Source organism: Pipistrellus hanaki, assembly GCF_964339955.1.
Source record: "Pipistrellus hanaki genome assembly, chromosome: 3".
Lineage (NCBI taxonomy): Eukaryota > Metazoa > Chordata > Mammalia > Chiroptera > Vespertilionidae > Pipistrellus > Pipistrellus hanaki.
The window spans coordinates 92,590,365-92,605,142 of NC_140505.1; the positions used below are offsets into that span (position 1 = coordinate 92,590,365).

The 14,778-nt window shown below is 39.0% G+C and overlaps 1 protein-coding gene across 6 annotated transcripts in view; it reads left to right on the forward strand.

Moving 5' to 3' along the window:
- MICAL3 (microtubule associated monooxygenase, calponin and LIM domain containing 3) overlaps nt 1–14,778 on the forward strand; it is a 250,954-nt gene that overhangs the window by 190,938 nt on the left and 45,238 nt on the right. For 5 of the 6 annotated variants that reach the window (XM_084878513.1, XM_084878514.1, XM_084878515.1 and 2 more), the window contains one exon: nt 954–1,016. The exons of the other annotated variant lie outside the window; for it this stretch is intronic. In XM_084878513.1, the coding sequence (XP_084734639.1) occupies nt 954–1,016 (63 nt within the window). The remainder of the gene's footprint in view (nt 1–953; nt 1,017–14,778) is intronic. 6 annotated transcript variants of the gene reach the window in all.

Below are 14,778 nucleotides of genomic sequence, written 5' to 3' on the forward strand. Positions count from 1 at the left end.
AAGAAATTTGTATCAAGGAGACTCTAAGTATTTAACAATTTCTAATAGTTAGCTCTAAGTTGTAGGCAAGATGATCTGTGTTCCACAGTAGAATGAAGATGAACCTTATTCTGGATTCTTTTAAGGAATAGCAAGCAATAAAAGAAAGAAAGAAAAAAGTGTGGAGGGCTGTGTCAGCTGCCGTGTCATTCTCACACTTTCTGGCCTTCCTATACTCATCTTCCAAATACATCAATCTCTGTCTCTTTCTGTTGGGAACTGATGGACAACCACACACCATGCAAGTCTCTGAGTATACAAGGGGTGGTCCCTGCATTCATGAAACAACCTTCATGAATCATTTGATTCTCCTTTGCCCCAAATCTTCACCTGTCGGCAAAAACAACCTCAGTTAACTATTTCTGCAACAATATAAATGTATCCAGAAGCATCCTGGCTAATATAGCTCAGTTGATTGGATGTCGTGTGATTCAATTCCGGGTCAGGGCACATGCTGGGGTTTCAGGCTTGATCCCCAGTAGGGGGCATACAGGAGGCAGCTGATTGATGTTTCGTTCTCATTGATGTTTCTCATCCATGTTTCTCTTTCTCTCCTTCTCCCTCTCCCTTCCTTTCTCTAAAAATCAATTTTCAAGTCTTTTTTTTTTTTTTTTAATGTACTTAGAAGCTATGCAGGAGTAGAGGAGAGAGACCCTGCTGACCTGGGACAATGTCACACTGCCCTGCAAGACAGAGCTATCTCTGCATCCTTGAAACTATATTGCCCCTCCCTATGTTCCCTGTGTTTTCTTTCCTCTCCTGGACTGATACCCTTGTCAGTTCTGGATAGGCCCCTGGCCATAACATCATTTTAGTTTCCCTTTTGTTTTGGACTTTAGGGTTGCCCTCAACTCTCCTCACTGGGAACACTTATTCCTATGTAACTTTGTATTTATCATCTGTTTTAAATTCAGTGCCTGACCTTCCCTCCATACGCCGTGCAGCAGTTCAGGCCTGGCTGGAGACAGTGTCCGGAGGTAGTCTGGTGATGTTTGTTCTATTTCCACTCACCATAACAACTGTTTCTTGGCAGCTCTGCTGATATTTTAACACTAGAATTCTGATCCTACCACTAGTGCATGCCAAGGGCGGAGGGGTGGGGGAATGTGCATGCCTCACTTAGGCAGCCCATCCTTGCATGGACAAGACACACACCCCACATTCTTCAGGGAAGATCCAGAGGCAAGCAGTAATATAGACAGGACAGAGATAGACACTGATTTTAATTAACAGAGGTTGGGTGAAAGCCAAAGCTAAAGAAACATTTTTAGCACTGAGCTCTAAAGTATGTAGAAATTGAGTGTGGAAGTAAAGGAATAAAAAAATAAAGTGAAGGAATCAGTTAATATTCTACAAACCTACTGAAATATTAGAGAAGGAGGCAGTCAGTACTCAGGGGGACCAATGGAACACTTACCTGTGAAAAAGGGAAAGCGAAGGAGGGCAGGTGTTCAGCTAAAAGCAGATGAACATGCTGGGCATAATCAGCTGGCTCCTCAGACTAAGGTGAAAGTATCTCTTTAAGTAATTAGGCCAAGTAGTAGCTAAGAAACCTCAGTTGTCCTTCTGAAACTTTTCTGGAGAGGTTTCTCAATTTGGGGGTTCCTGGCATTTGGGGCAGGACAGTTCTTTCTGTTGCAAGATGCTTAACACCCTTGGCCCTCTAAATGTCAGTGCAGTCTTCACTCCCACTCCCATCCCTGGAACAACCAAAAGTGCCTCTATGCAATACCAATTAACACTCAGGGAAGGGAAGAAGTGACCCTGGTTGAGAATCACTATGCCAGTGGTTATTTCTGGAATAGACAAGATTTGAATTCATGGATCTTACCACCAGCCTCTTCCCAGACCAGCACATTGTCCTCATAGGGAGCAGGGGGAAGGGGCATGAGCACACCATTAGAAGCACCTTCTTGTATAAAACAGGGAGAATGAGCCAGAGCCTTAGCTCTGAGTATAGGAATTGCTACTCACTCTCTCTCCTAGTCAGTTTGTATCTCCAGGACACTTGAACAAGACTGAGGTGTCAGGAATTCCTAGCTGACAGCTTAGTGTAGCAGTGATTTCTGGCTTCTGTAGTGTGTGGCAGTTTCTAGTCCCCTACACTCCATCTTAACCTGGCTCTAACTCCCAGTTCCATCCCCCAAGCTGTGTCTCTCAACATCTGGTGCTGTACTGATACTCCTCACTTGTTTGTGTTGATATATGTGACAATGGTTCTTCTCAAGGACTATAAACGTCTCACCCACCTGACTCTCCAACAGACCTTTCTTAGTAGAAACTCATAATGAGAAACACGTGAGTATGAAGGTCAGGCCTGTGCTGAAGCCTATGCATTTCAGTATGCCTTGCCCTATGCAGATTGGGTGTCTGGTCCTTGGTCTTCTCTGTGCTTACCAACAATAGTGCAAAGTTACTACCTGATATCCAGGCACTCAGAGTCATATGAGTACACATATTGGTGGTACAATGAGCCTCTCCACTACAGGCCCAGGTTTAGTTCCCACCAGGTTGGGGTGGTGCCAAGTAGAAAGATTCTAGGGAAGGAGCAGTGTCTGCCAGCCTTGTCAGCAAAGGGGTAGTACAACCATGAACTTACTCTCTAAACAGAAAGCTCGGGTGTGAGGAGCACGGATATTTGTCTGTATCTCAGAGGTCCCACTTTCTGGTGTTGATAAACTAACTTCTTTGAGTGACCAATGGCAGCTTACCACACAGAAGTTTTAAGGCTGTGGAAATATTTGGGTAATTTCCCTCAGTCTTTTCTCAGCAGATGCCATTGTCATAGGAATGCATCTTGGTGTTGCCAGCTCTGTGAGCTGCTCTGCTATCTCAAGGGGGAATGTGATATTATCCATTTGTCAGCCTAGAACTTGTCCTGGAATACTCCAGACCTCTTTAGTATAGTTCTCCAAAGCTGCATGTAAAAACAGCACCCAATTTTTAGTAAGTTCAGTATACACAGGATGGTTCACAGCTTTTAAGGAATTTTTAAAAGCAAAAAGTCAAGAAATAAAACATTGCCAGTGTCTTCAAAGTGCCCCTTCCCTCATTCCTACCCCAAAAGGTAGGCACTTCCTTGATTTTCACTGTACCCTGACCTCTGGGACCATGCTTATGTTTCTGCCACACTCACTCTGCTCATTGTTCAGATGTGGGGTACAGATTCACAAGGCTGGCCTATGAGCAGACAGTGACCTAGTTGTCTTCTCAAATTCAACACAACCTTGTAAAAAATCCATCCAACTTGTGCTACAGCCAGTTTTTCTGCCATCCACTTTCCCTTGGGCTTTGATCCTCTGATTCTTGTATATACACACCAGAGCATAAGCCCTTTTCCTAAATGAAAACCTTTAAGAATGATTTGAGGGAGGTTAAAAATGGCAGCGGAATAAGTGGATGCTGCACGGACATACTGCAAGGACCAAACTGGAATTACAACTAAAATACAGAAAAACTTCCTGAATAATCAACAGAAGACTCACTGGAGAGAACCCTGATAACCGAGGATGGGAAATGGAGACTGTATAAAGTCTGGTAGGAGGGGCGGAGGCATGAAAGGACTGGCTTGGCTCCCACAGACAGCAACTGAAGTTCCAGAGAGATATCTTAGCTGTGAGGGGTTGCCACTGAAAACTCTAGGGTCAAATCCCCAAATTGGGCCCCTAAACAGAAAGCACCAGAACTGAGATGGATACCAGTTCTGGTATCCATCTCAGTTTGTGGCAGAAACATAAGCATGGTCCCAGAGGTCAGGGTACAGTGAAAATCAAGGAAGTGCCTACCTTTTGGGGTAGGAATAAGGGAAGGGGCACTTTGAAGACACTGGCAATGTTTTATTTCTTGACTTTTTGCTTTTAATAATTCCTTAAAAGCTGTGAACCATCCTGTGTATACTGAACTTACTAAAAATTGGGTGCTGTTTTTACATAACATCTGAATGTGAAAAGCATTCAGGTTGCTATCTGCCAGAGATGGCTGGAAATGCAGGCACCCTCTTAAAGGGCCAATGCACAATTGAAGCTGATGCAGTGTAGTGTACCTTGCCCTACAGCGAAGGGAGGGCAAAGTGGATTGGAGCTGTGTGAGCAGAAGCCAGGATTAGGAGCTCTGGGTTAGAACTCAAAAGGTAAACACTCCATGTCCTATGCTGTCATTCCCACAAGCTGCAGAGATCATTTGTCATGCAAACATTTGCTATTCAGGAAGCTTTGCCTGGGGGGAAGACAGTTGACTACCCCCGTTGGTCAGCAAACTGCGGCTCGAGAGCCACATGCAGCTCTTTGGCTTCTTTAGTGTGGCTCTTCCACAAAATACCACGGCCTGGGCAATCTATTTTGAAGAAGTGGCGTTAGAATTTTAAGTTTAAAAAAGTTAGCTCTCAAAAGAAATTTCAATCATTGTACTGTTGATATTTGGCTCTGTTGACTAATGAATTTGCTGACCACTGACTGACCTACCCTATTGGAAAACATCTTGTCCAACAAGAGGAGTTACTGAGGCCCATTAAGAGACTGAGAATTACAATTAGCCTCCAGGCAAAACCAATTGCCCCACCCTGTTGAAAAAACACTCACCACACCTGTGGAGGATTGTCTGAGGGATATTCAAGACTGAATCCTATCAGTTGGTAGACAGAGCTGATCTGTAGAGGCTTAGAGTTTTTACCTGATCTTATTAGTCAGAGACAGCACTTGACACTGTCCATCGCTAGAGATTGAGAGGCATAGCAGACCAACCTAATACATAGACACAAACCCAAACAGGCAGCCAAAATGAGGGCAACTTCCAAATGAAAAAAAAAAAAAAAAAAAAAAAGGAACTCTCCAGAAGAAAAGATAAATGAAATGGAGACAAGAAATTTATCTGATATAGAATTCAGAATGATGATGGTAAAAATGCTCAACAGCACAAGAGAAGATACAGTAACTATGAAAACAGAAATAAAGAATAGCAGAGCACAAAGAACACATTGGAAGGAATGCACAGCAGGTTAGAGGAAGTTGAGGATCATATTAGTAAATTATAAGATAGAGTTGAAAAAAATCACTCAGAGATTCAAGAAGAAGAACAAGAGAACAGCTTAAGAGAGCTGTGGGATAACATGAAATGTCACAATATTCAAATAGTAGGTGTGCCAGAAGAGGCAGAAAGAGAGAAAGGGAAAGAGAACATGTTTGAAGAAATAATGGCAGAAAACATCCCTAACCTGGTAAAGGAAAAAGTCACACAGTCCAGAAGGCACAGAAAACCCACACAAGAAGAACCGAAATGCCCATGCACAGAAACATAATTAAAATGACAAAAATTAATTAAAGAGAGAATCTTAAAAACAGCAAGAAAAAAGGAAACTATCACCTACAAAGGAGCTCCCATAAGGCTGACACCTGATTTATCATCAGAAACTCTATAGGCCAGAAAGGAATGGCATGAAGTACTCAAGGTAATGGAAATCAAGGATCTGAAGACAAAATTACTTTGAATGAAAGGTGAAGTAAAGAGCGTCCAAGACAAAAAAAAAAAAAAGGCTAACAGAATACATCACCACCAAGCCAGCATTACAAGGAATGTTAAAGGGATTGTTGTAATGATAAGTACTAAAAGGGGAAATCTAAGGATACATAATTGAAATGGCAAAAAATAAGTACCTGTTAGTAATAATCACAAATATAAATGGATTAAATGCTCCAATCAAAAGACATAGGGTAGCTGAATGGATATAAAAACATGACCCAACTATATGCTGTCTACAAGAGACCTACCACAGAACAAAAAACTCACACAGGATGAAAGTGAAGAGATGGAAAAACATTTTCCATGCAAACAGAAATGAAACAAAAGCTAGAATAGCAATACTCATATCTGACAAAATAGACTTCAAAATGAAGGCCATCACAAGAGATAACACAGGTCACTACATAATACTAAATGGATCAATCTAACAAGAGGATATAATCCTGGTAAACATATTGTATATGCACCCAATATAGGAACATCTAAATATATTTTTTTTTTTAAACTTCTAGATGCTCTAGCCATTTTGGCTCAGTGGATAGAGCGTTGGCCTGCGGACCAAAGGGCCCCAGATTCAATTCTGGTCAGGGACACCTAACTCAGTTGCAGGTTCCTCCCTAGTCCGGGCCCTGGTCAGGGCGCATGCAAGGGGCAACAATCAATGTGTTTATCTTACATCCATTGTCCTATCTATCTTCCCTTTTTTCTTCCACTCTCTCTAAAAATCATTGGAAGAATACCCTTGGGTAAAGATTAAACATAAACAATAAGAATCTTCTAGAAGATTTTAAAGGAGAGATCAACAGCACAGTCATAGTCGGAGGCTTTAATACCCTACTGACTTCACTGGATAGATCTTCCAGACAAAAAACTAACAAGGAAATGGTGACTTTAAATGACACCTGGAGTGGGGGCGAGAAAAATGGCCGAGTAGACAGAGGTGTTATAAGCCTTTTCCTGGAGCAAAAAGAAAGAACAGCTGAGGGCTGCATGGGGAGTGTGTGTTAGCAAGCTAAGGGACAGCTAAACTCCAAGAGAAGATGCAGGACGGCTAGACGGGGTTCCCCTGACCAGGCAGCCCCCACTGTGGCTGCTTACCCTCCTGGAGCTACAGGCTCAGACGGGGAAACCACACCATCTTGAAAGGGAAAGGGGATCTTATCGGAAGCCTGAAAATCCACAACTGCAGCAACCACCGAACAGCTGGGAGCCCCAGAACACCTGTCCCCAATTGGCGCAAACATGGGGATTCAAAGGAGCTCTTCACTCCACCATGGGAAATTTAGATTTCGCCAGTCTCTGGTCCTGGCAGAAGAGAGAAATGTGCACACTGCAGGAGCTGGAGGATCGGAGAAATCTGTGCCTAGAAAAGTCCATGGCTGTTGGGGATGGTGTGATCCGTGAATGTGGATCTGCTAATAGAAGGGATTTCTAAAAAGCAACCCATTTTGATTTGACATGGAGGGACAGTCTAAGAATTTCAAAGGTATGCAGGCTGCTTAGACTTGCGCACAGACCCATTGTTCACACACTTGGGCTTTTTCCTCTTCATTTTCTTGCTTCTGATTACTAAGCAAGGATCACCCAGTTGGGGACACCCTAGGAGACTGTGGGGGGAAGTTGTTTTTCTAAAACATGGGGATCAGAGTGGAAGTGACCATCGGAGAGCCAGCTCTGAGAAAGCCCACCTCCACAAACCGGTATTGAGTGCCACAGGGAAAGAGAGCTAGAGAGGCCATACACACCAAGAAGTCAACCCAAAAACATTGCCACCCAGGGGCTGAATCACAAATTGACTCTTATGTAATAAAAAATAAAGGAATATGAGAAATTAAGACACCACCTGCTTAAAAATCAGGACTGGCTTACAACACTGAGGAGCAGTGGAACACAGGGAACTGCAATACTATCCAGACTGGGAAACAAGTGTGCCAAACAGAACAATAGAGGAAGTGAATGATCTTCACTACTGCACATTTTATTTATTTTTTATTTTAATTTATTTTATTTTCATTTTTTGCATCTTTTACTTAAGAAATTTTTTTCTCTTTTCTTCACTTGATTTTACCTTTTTAATTATTACATTTTTATTTTCAGTCAGTATTATTACTACTACTATTTTATCTTTTTTTTTAAGTGTTATTTTCTCTTTATTTTACTTTGGGATTAGTGTTCTACATTCTATTTTCATCTTTCCTTTAGCATCGTTTTACCCTATCTCAACTCTACCTTTATGCCATCACTCTCTTTCTAACTATTTCCCTTTTGGTGTGCTGTTTATCTTAACCCTTTCCTACTTCAGATTTTCCCTATTCTTTCTCTTTACTCCCTGCTAAAATTTCACCTTGCTTATATATCTAATTTCCAATCCTCTGCTCCAAATCCATACACACCTCTCTCTTCACTGTCTTAACTATCAAAAAAATTGTTTGTCTCTCTATCCTTTGTTATTGTTTGCTTGAATGTTGATTATATCAAATTTTTATGCTTTTTTGTGAGATTGTTTTGCTTATTCTTTTTTGTTTGTTTTTTGTTTGCTCTGTTTTTGTTTGTTTTTTACTTCTGTTTCCCCTTGCCTTACTTGATATTAGTTGTTGTTGTAGTTTGTATTAATCTTCAGGTACTTGTTGTGGGCATTTGCTAGGATTAGTTGTTGTTCCACTGGAGTTTTCTACCCATATATATAATTTTTTCCCTTTTCTTTCTTAGTCTCATTCTTGTCTCTCTTACTCTTTTTCCTTTTCCCAATTTCATTTTGACATTTTTTTTTCTTTCTTTTTACTCTTCTTTCTCTACTATCTCCTAATATGCCTTTCTCTGGTGGACACCTTTATTGGAGATTATTAATATCATGAATACATTTCTGTTCAGTGCCTTGTGTGTTGTACCTGGTTGTGTTGTATTTTGTGCCTTTAAATCAACGCAGGAGAGAAAGAACTACATAACCAGACATCCAGAGAAGAGAGACCATGGGGATGCAAAGAAACAGCCCACATATGAAAAAAAAAAAAAAAAGCAGGAATCACCAGAAAAGGAAGTAAACGAATTAGAGGCAAGCAACCTATCAGAGAAAGAATTCAGAGAAATGGTCATAAGGTGGCTGAAAAGAATGGAAGACAAATTCTACAATATGAGTAAGAACCAAGAGAAAATGAAAAACCAAAAAGAAATGAAAAATGACATCATTGCTCTAAAGAACTCATTAGAAAGCATCAAGAGTAGACTAGAAGAAACAGAGGACCGCATCAATGAGCTAGAAGACAAGATGGAAAAAAATATCCAAGTAGAGCAGCTTCGAGGGGAAAAAAAATTAAAAAGCAAGAGGAGAGCCTAAGGCAATGTTGGGACAACACAAAACAAAACAACATCCACATAATAAGGGTTCCAGAAGGAAAGGAAACCGAGGAAGGCATAGAAAACCTGTTTCAAGAAATAATGACAGAAAACTTTCCTGATATGAGGAAGGAAAAACTCACACAAATCCAAGAAGCTTACAGAGTCCCAAGCAAAATTAATGTCAAAAGACCAATGCCAAGGCACATTAAAATTAAATTGGCAAACACTAACAACAAAATAAGAATCTTAAAAACAGCCATAGAGAGACACAGAAAGTTATATACAAAGGAACTCCCATCAGAATAGAAACTGATTTCTCAACAGAAACTCATCAGGCCAGAAGGGAATGGAATGAAAGTCATGCAAAGGAAGGGTCTGAATCCAAGAATACTATACCCAGCAAGACTATCAATCAAAATTGAAGGTGAAATCAGGAGCTTCGCAGACAAAAAAGGACTAAGGAAATTTATCACCACCAAACCAGGAATGCAAAAAATGCTAAAGGGTCTGCTGTAAAAAAAAAAAAAAGAAAGAAAAAGAAATAGGAAACGAAGAAGAAACACAGGGGTATAGAATAAAAGTGGCGACAAATAAGTACCTATCAATAATAACTTTAAATGTAAATGGATTAGATGTCTCAATCAAAAAACACAGGGTAACAGATTTGATAAGAAAACAAGACCCATATATCTGCTGTCTACAAGAAACCCACCTCAGGAAAAAGAAGAAGAAGAAGAAGAAGAAGAAGAAGAAGAAGAAGAAGAAGAAGAAGAAGAAGAAGAAGAAGAGGAGGAGGAGGAGGAGGAGGAGGAGGAGGAGGAGGAGGAGGAGGAGGAGGAGGAGGAGGAGGAGGAAGAGGAAGAGGAAGAGGAAGAGGAAGAGGAAGAAGAAGAAGAAGAAGCACACAGCCTGAGGGTGAAGCAAAGGAAAAAGGTTTACCAGGCAATTAGAAATGAAAAAAAAAAAAAAAAAAAAAAAAAAAAAAAAAAGCTGGGGTAGGAATACTTATATCTGACAAATTAGATTTCAAAGTGAAGGACATAAGAGAAGGAATGCCACTTCATAATACTAAAGGGAGCAATCGAATAAGAAGAATTAACTCTGGTAAACATATACGCACCTAATACAGGAGCACCCAAATACATAAGTAAACTGGAGGATATCAAGGGAGAGATTAATAGCAACACAATCATAGTAGGAGACTTTAACACCCCACTCTCTAAACAAAATATCAGCAAAGAAACATCAATCCTAAATGACTCACTAGACCAGATGGAATTAATCGACATCTTCAGAACATTTCACCCCAAAGCCACAGAATATACATTCTTCTCAAGTGCACATGGGTCATTTTCAAATGTAGACCATATGTTGGGACATAGGCAAAGTCTCTTCAAATTCAAAAAGATAGAAATAATATCAAGCATCTTCTCAGATCACAGTGCATTAAAACTGGAAATCAACTACAATAAAAACAACCCAAAGAAATCAAACACATAAATACTAAGCAGCATGCTATTAAAGAATGACTGTGTTACCAGAGAGATCAAGGAAGAAATAAAAACATCATGGCAATACACAACAATGAAAACACAACAATCCAAAATCCATAAAACACAGCTAAATTAGTCTTGAGAGGGAAGTTCATAGCTCTAGAAACCTACTGGGGGAAAAAAAAAACAATAAACAATGGTAATGAATTACCAAACAGTACAACTCAAAGAGTTAGGAACAGAGCAACAAGAAAAGCACAGTGTAAGCAGAAGGAAGAAAATAATAAAGATCAGAACAGAGATAAATGACATAGAGAACAAGAAAACAATACAAAAGATAAACAAAATGAAGAGCTGGTTCTTTGAAAGGATAAACAAGATTAATGAATCGCTAGCCAGGCTCCCAAAGAAGCAAAGTGAGAGGACCCAAATAAAAAAATCAGAAATTAATTATCTATTTCTAAGATACCTAGGAACAGACCCCACAGAAATACAAATGGTTGTTACAAAATATTATGAACAACTTTATTCCAACAAACTTGGCAACCTGGAGGAAATAGACATATTACTAGAAAAATACAACCTTCCAAAACTCAATCAGGAAGAATCTAAACGGCTCAATAGGCCAGTAACTATGGAAGAAATTGAATCAGTGCTCAAAAAGCTTCCAGAAAACAAAAGCCCAGGGCCAGATGGCTTCATAGGAGAGTTTTACCAAACATTCAAGGAAGAACTAAAACCTATCCTCCTCAGACTATTCCAAAAAATTCAAAAAGAAGGAACATTTCCAAGCTCCGTTTATGAAGCCAGCATCACCCTAATACCAAAACCAGATAAAGACAACTCAATGAAAGAGAATTACAGGCCAATATCTCTCATGAATATAGATGCCAAAATCCTCAAAATTCTAGCAAATCAGCTCCAGCAGTACATCAGAAAGATCATACACCATAACCAAATAGGATTTATCCTGGGAATGCAAGGATGGTACAATATCCGCAAATCAATAAATGTGATACATCACATAAACAAATTGAGAGATAAAAATCACAGTCATATCAATTGATGCAGAAAAAGCATTTGACAAAATCCAACACCCTTTCTTGATAAAAACTCTCAACAAGTTGGGAATAGAAGGATCATACCTCAACATAATACCTGTGTTTCCCCGAAAATAAGACAGTGTCTTATATTAATTTTTGCTCCCAAAGATGCACTAGGTCTTATTTTCAGGGGATGTCTTATTTTTCCATGAAGAAGAATATGGTACACATTTATTGTTAAATGAAATTTATTACCTGTGTACAGTACGGTAGTATGGTAGTTGTCAACACAAACCAGACAAACTGAATCCTACAGTATCAAGAATTTACTCATTTATTCAATGACAATCATGTCATCATCTTCTGGAACATCATCATAACAATCCAATTCCTGAATTTCCTGGTGAATTTCTTGTGACTCCATTTCTTTCAGAATCAGTGGACCAAATCTCTCATGTTTAGCCTGGGTGGGGGAGGGGGCCCTTATTTTTGGGGGATGCCTTATATTTCATTTAGAAGGAAACCTGTAAGTAGGTCTTATTTTTGGGGAAACACGGTAGAAGTTATATATGATAAACCGACAGAAAACATCATACTCAATAGGCAAAAACTAAAACCTTTTCCCCTAAGAACAGGAACACAACAGGGCTACCCATTCTCACTGCTCCTGTTTGACAGTACTGAAAGTATTAGCCATTGCAATTAGACAAGAAGAAGAAATAAAAGGAATCCAAATTGGAAAAGAAGAAGTAAAGCTGCCCTTATTTGCAGATGACATGATATTGTACAAAAATACCTGAAAGACTCCACCAAAAACTAATAGACTTAATAAATGAATTCGACAATGTAGCAGGATACAAAATTAACGCCAAGAAATCCATGGCCTTTCTATACACCATTACTGAATTTACAGAAAGAGAGACTAAAAAAGCAATCCCATTTACCATCACACCAAAAAAATTAAGATACCTAGGAGTAAACTTAACTAAGGAGGCAAAAGATCTGTACATGGAAAACTATAGGATACTGAAAAAAGAGATAGAGGAAGACGTAAAAAGATGGAATAACATACCATGTTCATGGATTGGTAGGATCAACACCATTAAAATGTCCATACTACCCAAAGCAATCTATAGATTCAATGGACTCCCCATTAAAATACCAATGGCATATTTCACAGACCTAGAAAGAACACTCCAAAAAATTCATCTGGAATAAAAATAAAATAAAAGACCCCAAATAGCCACAGCAATACTGAGAAAGAGGAATAAAGTAGGATGGATCTCAATACCAGATTTCAAGCTGTATTACAAAGCCACTGTTCTCAAAACAGTATGGTACTGGCACAAAAATAGACAAGTATATCAATGGAATAGAATAGAGAATCCAGATATCGATCCAGACCATGCTCAATTAATATTTGACAAAGGAGGCATGAACATACAATGGAGTCAAGACAGTCTCTTCAGTAAATGGTGTTTGGAAAATTGGACAGATAAATGCAAAAGAATGAAACTAGATCACCAACTTACACCATACACAAAAATAAACTCAAAATGGATATGGGACTTAAACATCAGACGGGAAACCATAAAAATACTAGAGGCATGCACAGGCAGCAAAATCTCAGACATATGCCGAAAGAACTTCACTGATACTGCCCCTAGGGCAATGGAAGCTAAAGAGAAAATAAACAAATGGGACTACATCAAAATAAAAAGCTTTTTTACAGCAAAAGAAACCATCAACAAAACAACAAGAAAGCCCACTGTATGAGGGAACAGCCTTAGGTGTCTGTCAGCAAATGATTGGATCAAAAGCTATGGTACATCTACACAATGGAATACTATGCTGCCATAAAAAAGAAGGAATTCTTAACCATTTGCATCAACCTGGATGGAATTGGAGAACTTTATGTTAAGTGAAATAAGCCAATCAATGAAAGAAAAATACCACATGAACTCACTAATTTATGGATAATAAAGATAGGTACTGGTGAACAAAAAGATAGGTACAGAGACAGTAAAGCATCAAACAGACTGTCAAATTATAGCAGGATAGGTAGGAGATAAGAGATCAACCAAAAGACTTGTATACATGCATATAAGCATAAACAATGGACACAAAACACTAGGGGCGGGGGAGGGCATGTATGGTAGTGGAAGGGGCCAGTTGTCAGATATGTACACTTATAAACCTTAATAAAACATGAAAAAGAAATAAATGACACACTGGATCAGATGGATTTAATTGGTATATATAGAACAGTTCACACAAAGCTGTGACATTCTTCTCAAGTGCACATGAGTCATTCTCAAAGATAGAACACATGTTAGGGCACAAAAATAGTTTCTACCAGTTGAAGAACATTGAGCATCAAGCATCTTCTCAGATCACATTGGAATGAAATTAGAAATCTACAGATCTTTTGAAATCTACAAGTCAACTACAAATCTTTCAGCTACAAATCAATCAGAACTTTCAAGTACATAGAGGCTAAATAGCATGTTGTTAAACAATGAATGGGTTATCATGAGATCAAGAAAAATAAAATCTTCCTGGAAACAAATGAAAATGAACACACAACTCAAAATTTATGGGACACAGCAAAACAAGTCCTGATAGGGAAGATCATAGTACCATAAGGCTACTTCAGAAAAAGAAAAATTAATGATAAACTATTTAACCCTACAACTTATAGAACTAGAAAGAGAACAATAACAAAAGCCCGGAGAAGGTAGAAGGAATGAAATAATAAAGATTAGAGGAGAAATAAATGGCATAGAGACTGAAAAAACAAATCAGTCAAACAAGAACTGGTTCTTGGGAAGGATAAATAGTATTGATGAACCATTAGCCAGGCTCATCAAGAAACAATGAGAGAGGTTCCAAACAAATAAAATCAGAAATTAAAATGGAGAAGTAACCACTGATACCTTAGAAATACAATGGATTGTAAGAAAATACTATGAACAACTACTAATATATGCCAGCAGGCTGGACAATGTGGATGAAATGGAAGAATTCCTAGAAAAATACAATCTCCCAAAACTGAATCAAGAAAAATCAGAAAACCTGAATAGACCAATAACAACTGATGAAATAGAAGCAGAAATAAAAAATGAAAAAAAAGAAAAGAAAAATCTCCCAGCAAATGTCCAGGACCAGACAGCTTCACAGGGGAGTTTTGCCAAACCTTTCAAAGAACTAACACTTATCATCCTCAAACTTTTCCAAAAAATCCAAGAGGAAGGAACACTTCCAAGCTCTTTTTATGAGGCCAGAATGACCCTTATTCCAGAACCAGATACAAACACTGAAAAGAAAGAGTTACAGTCCAATATCCCTGATGA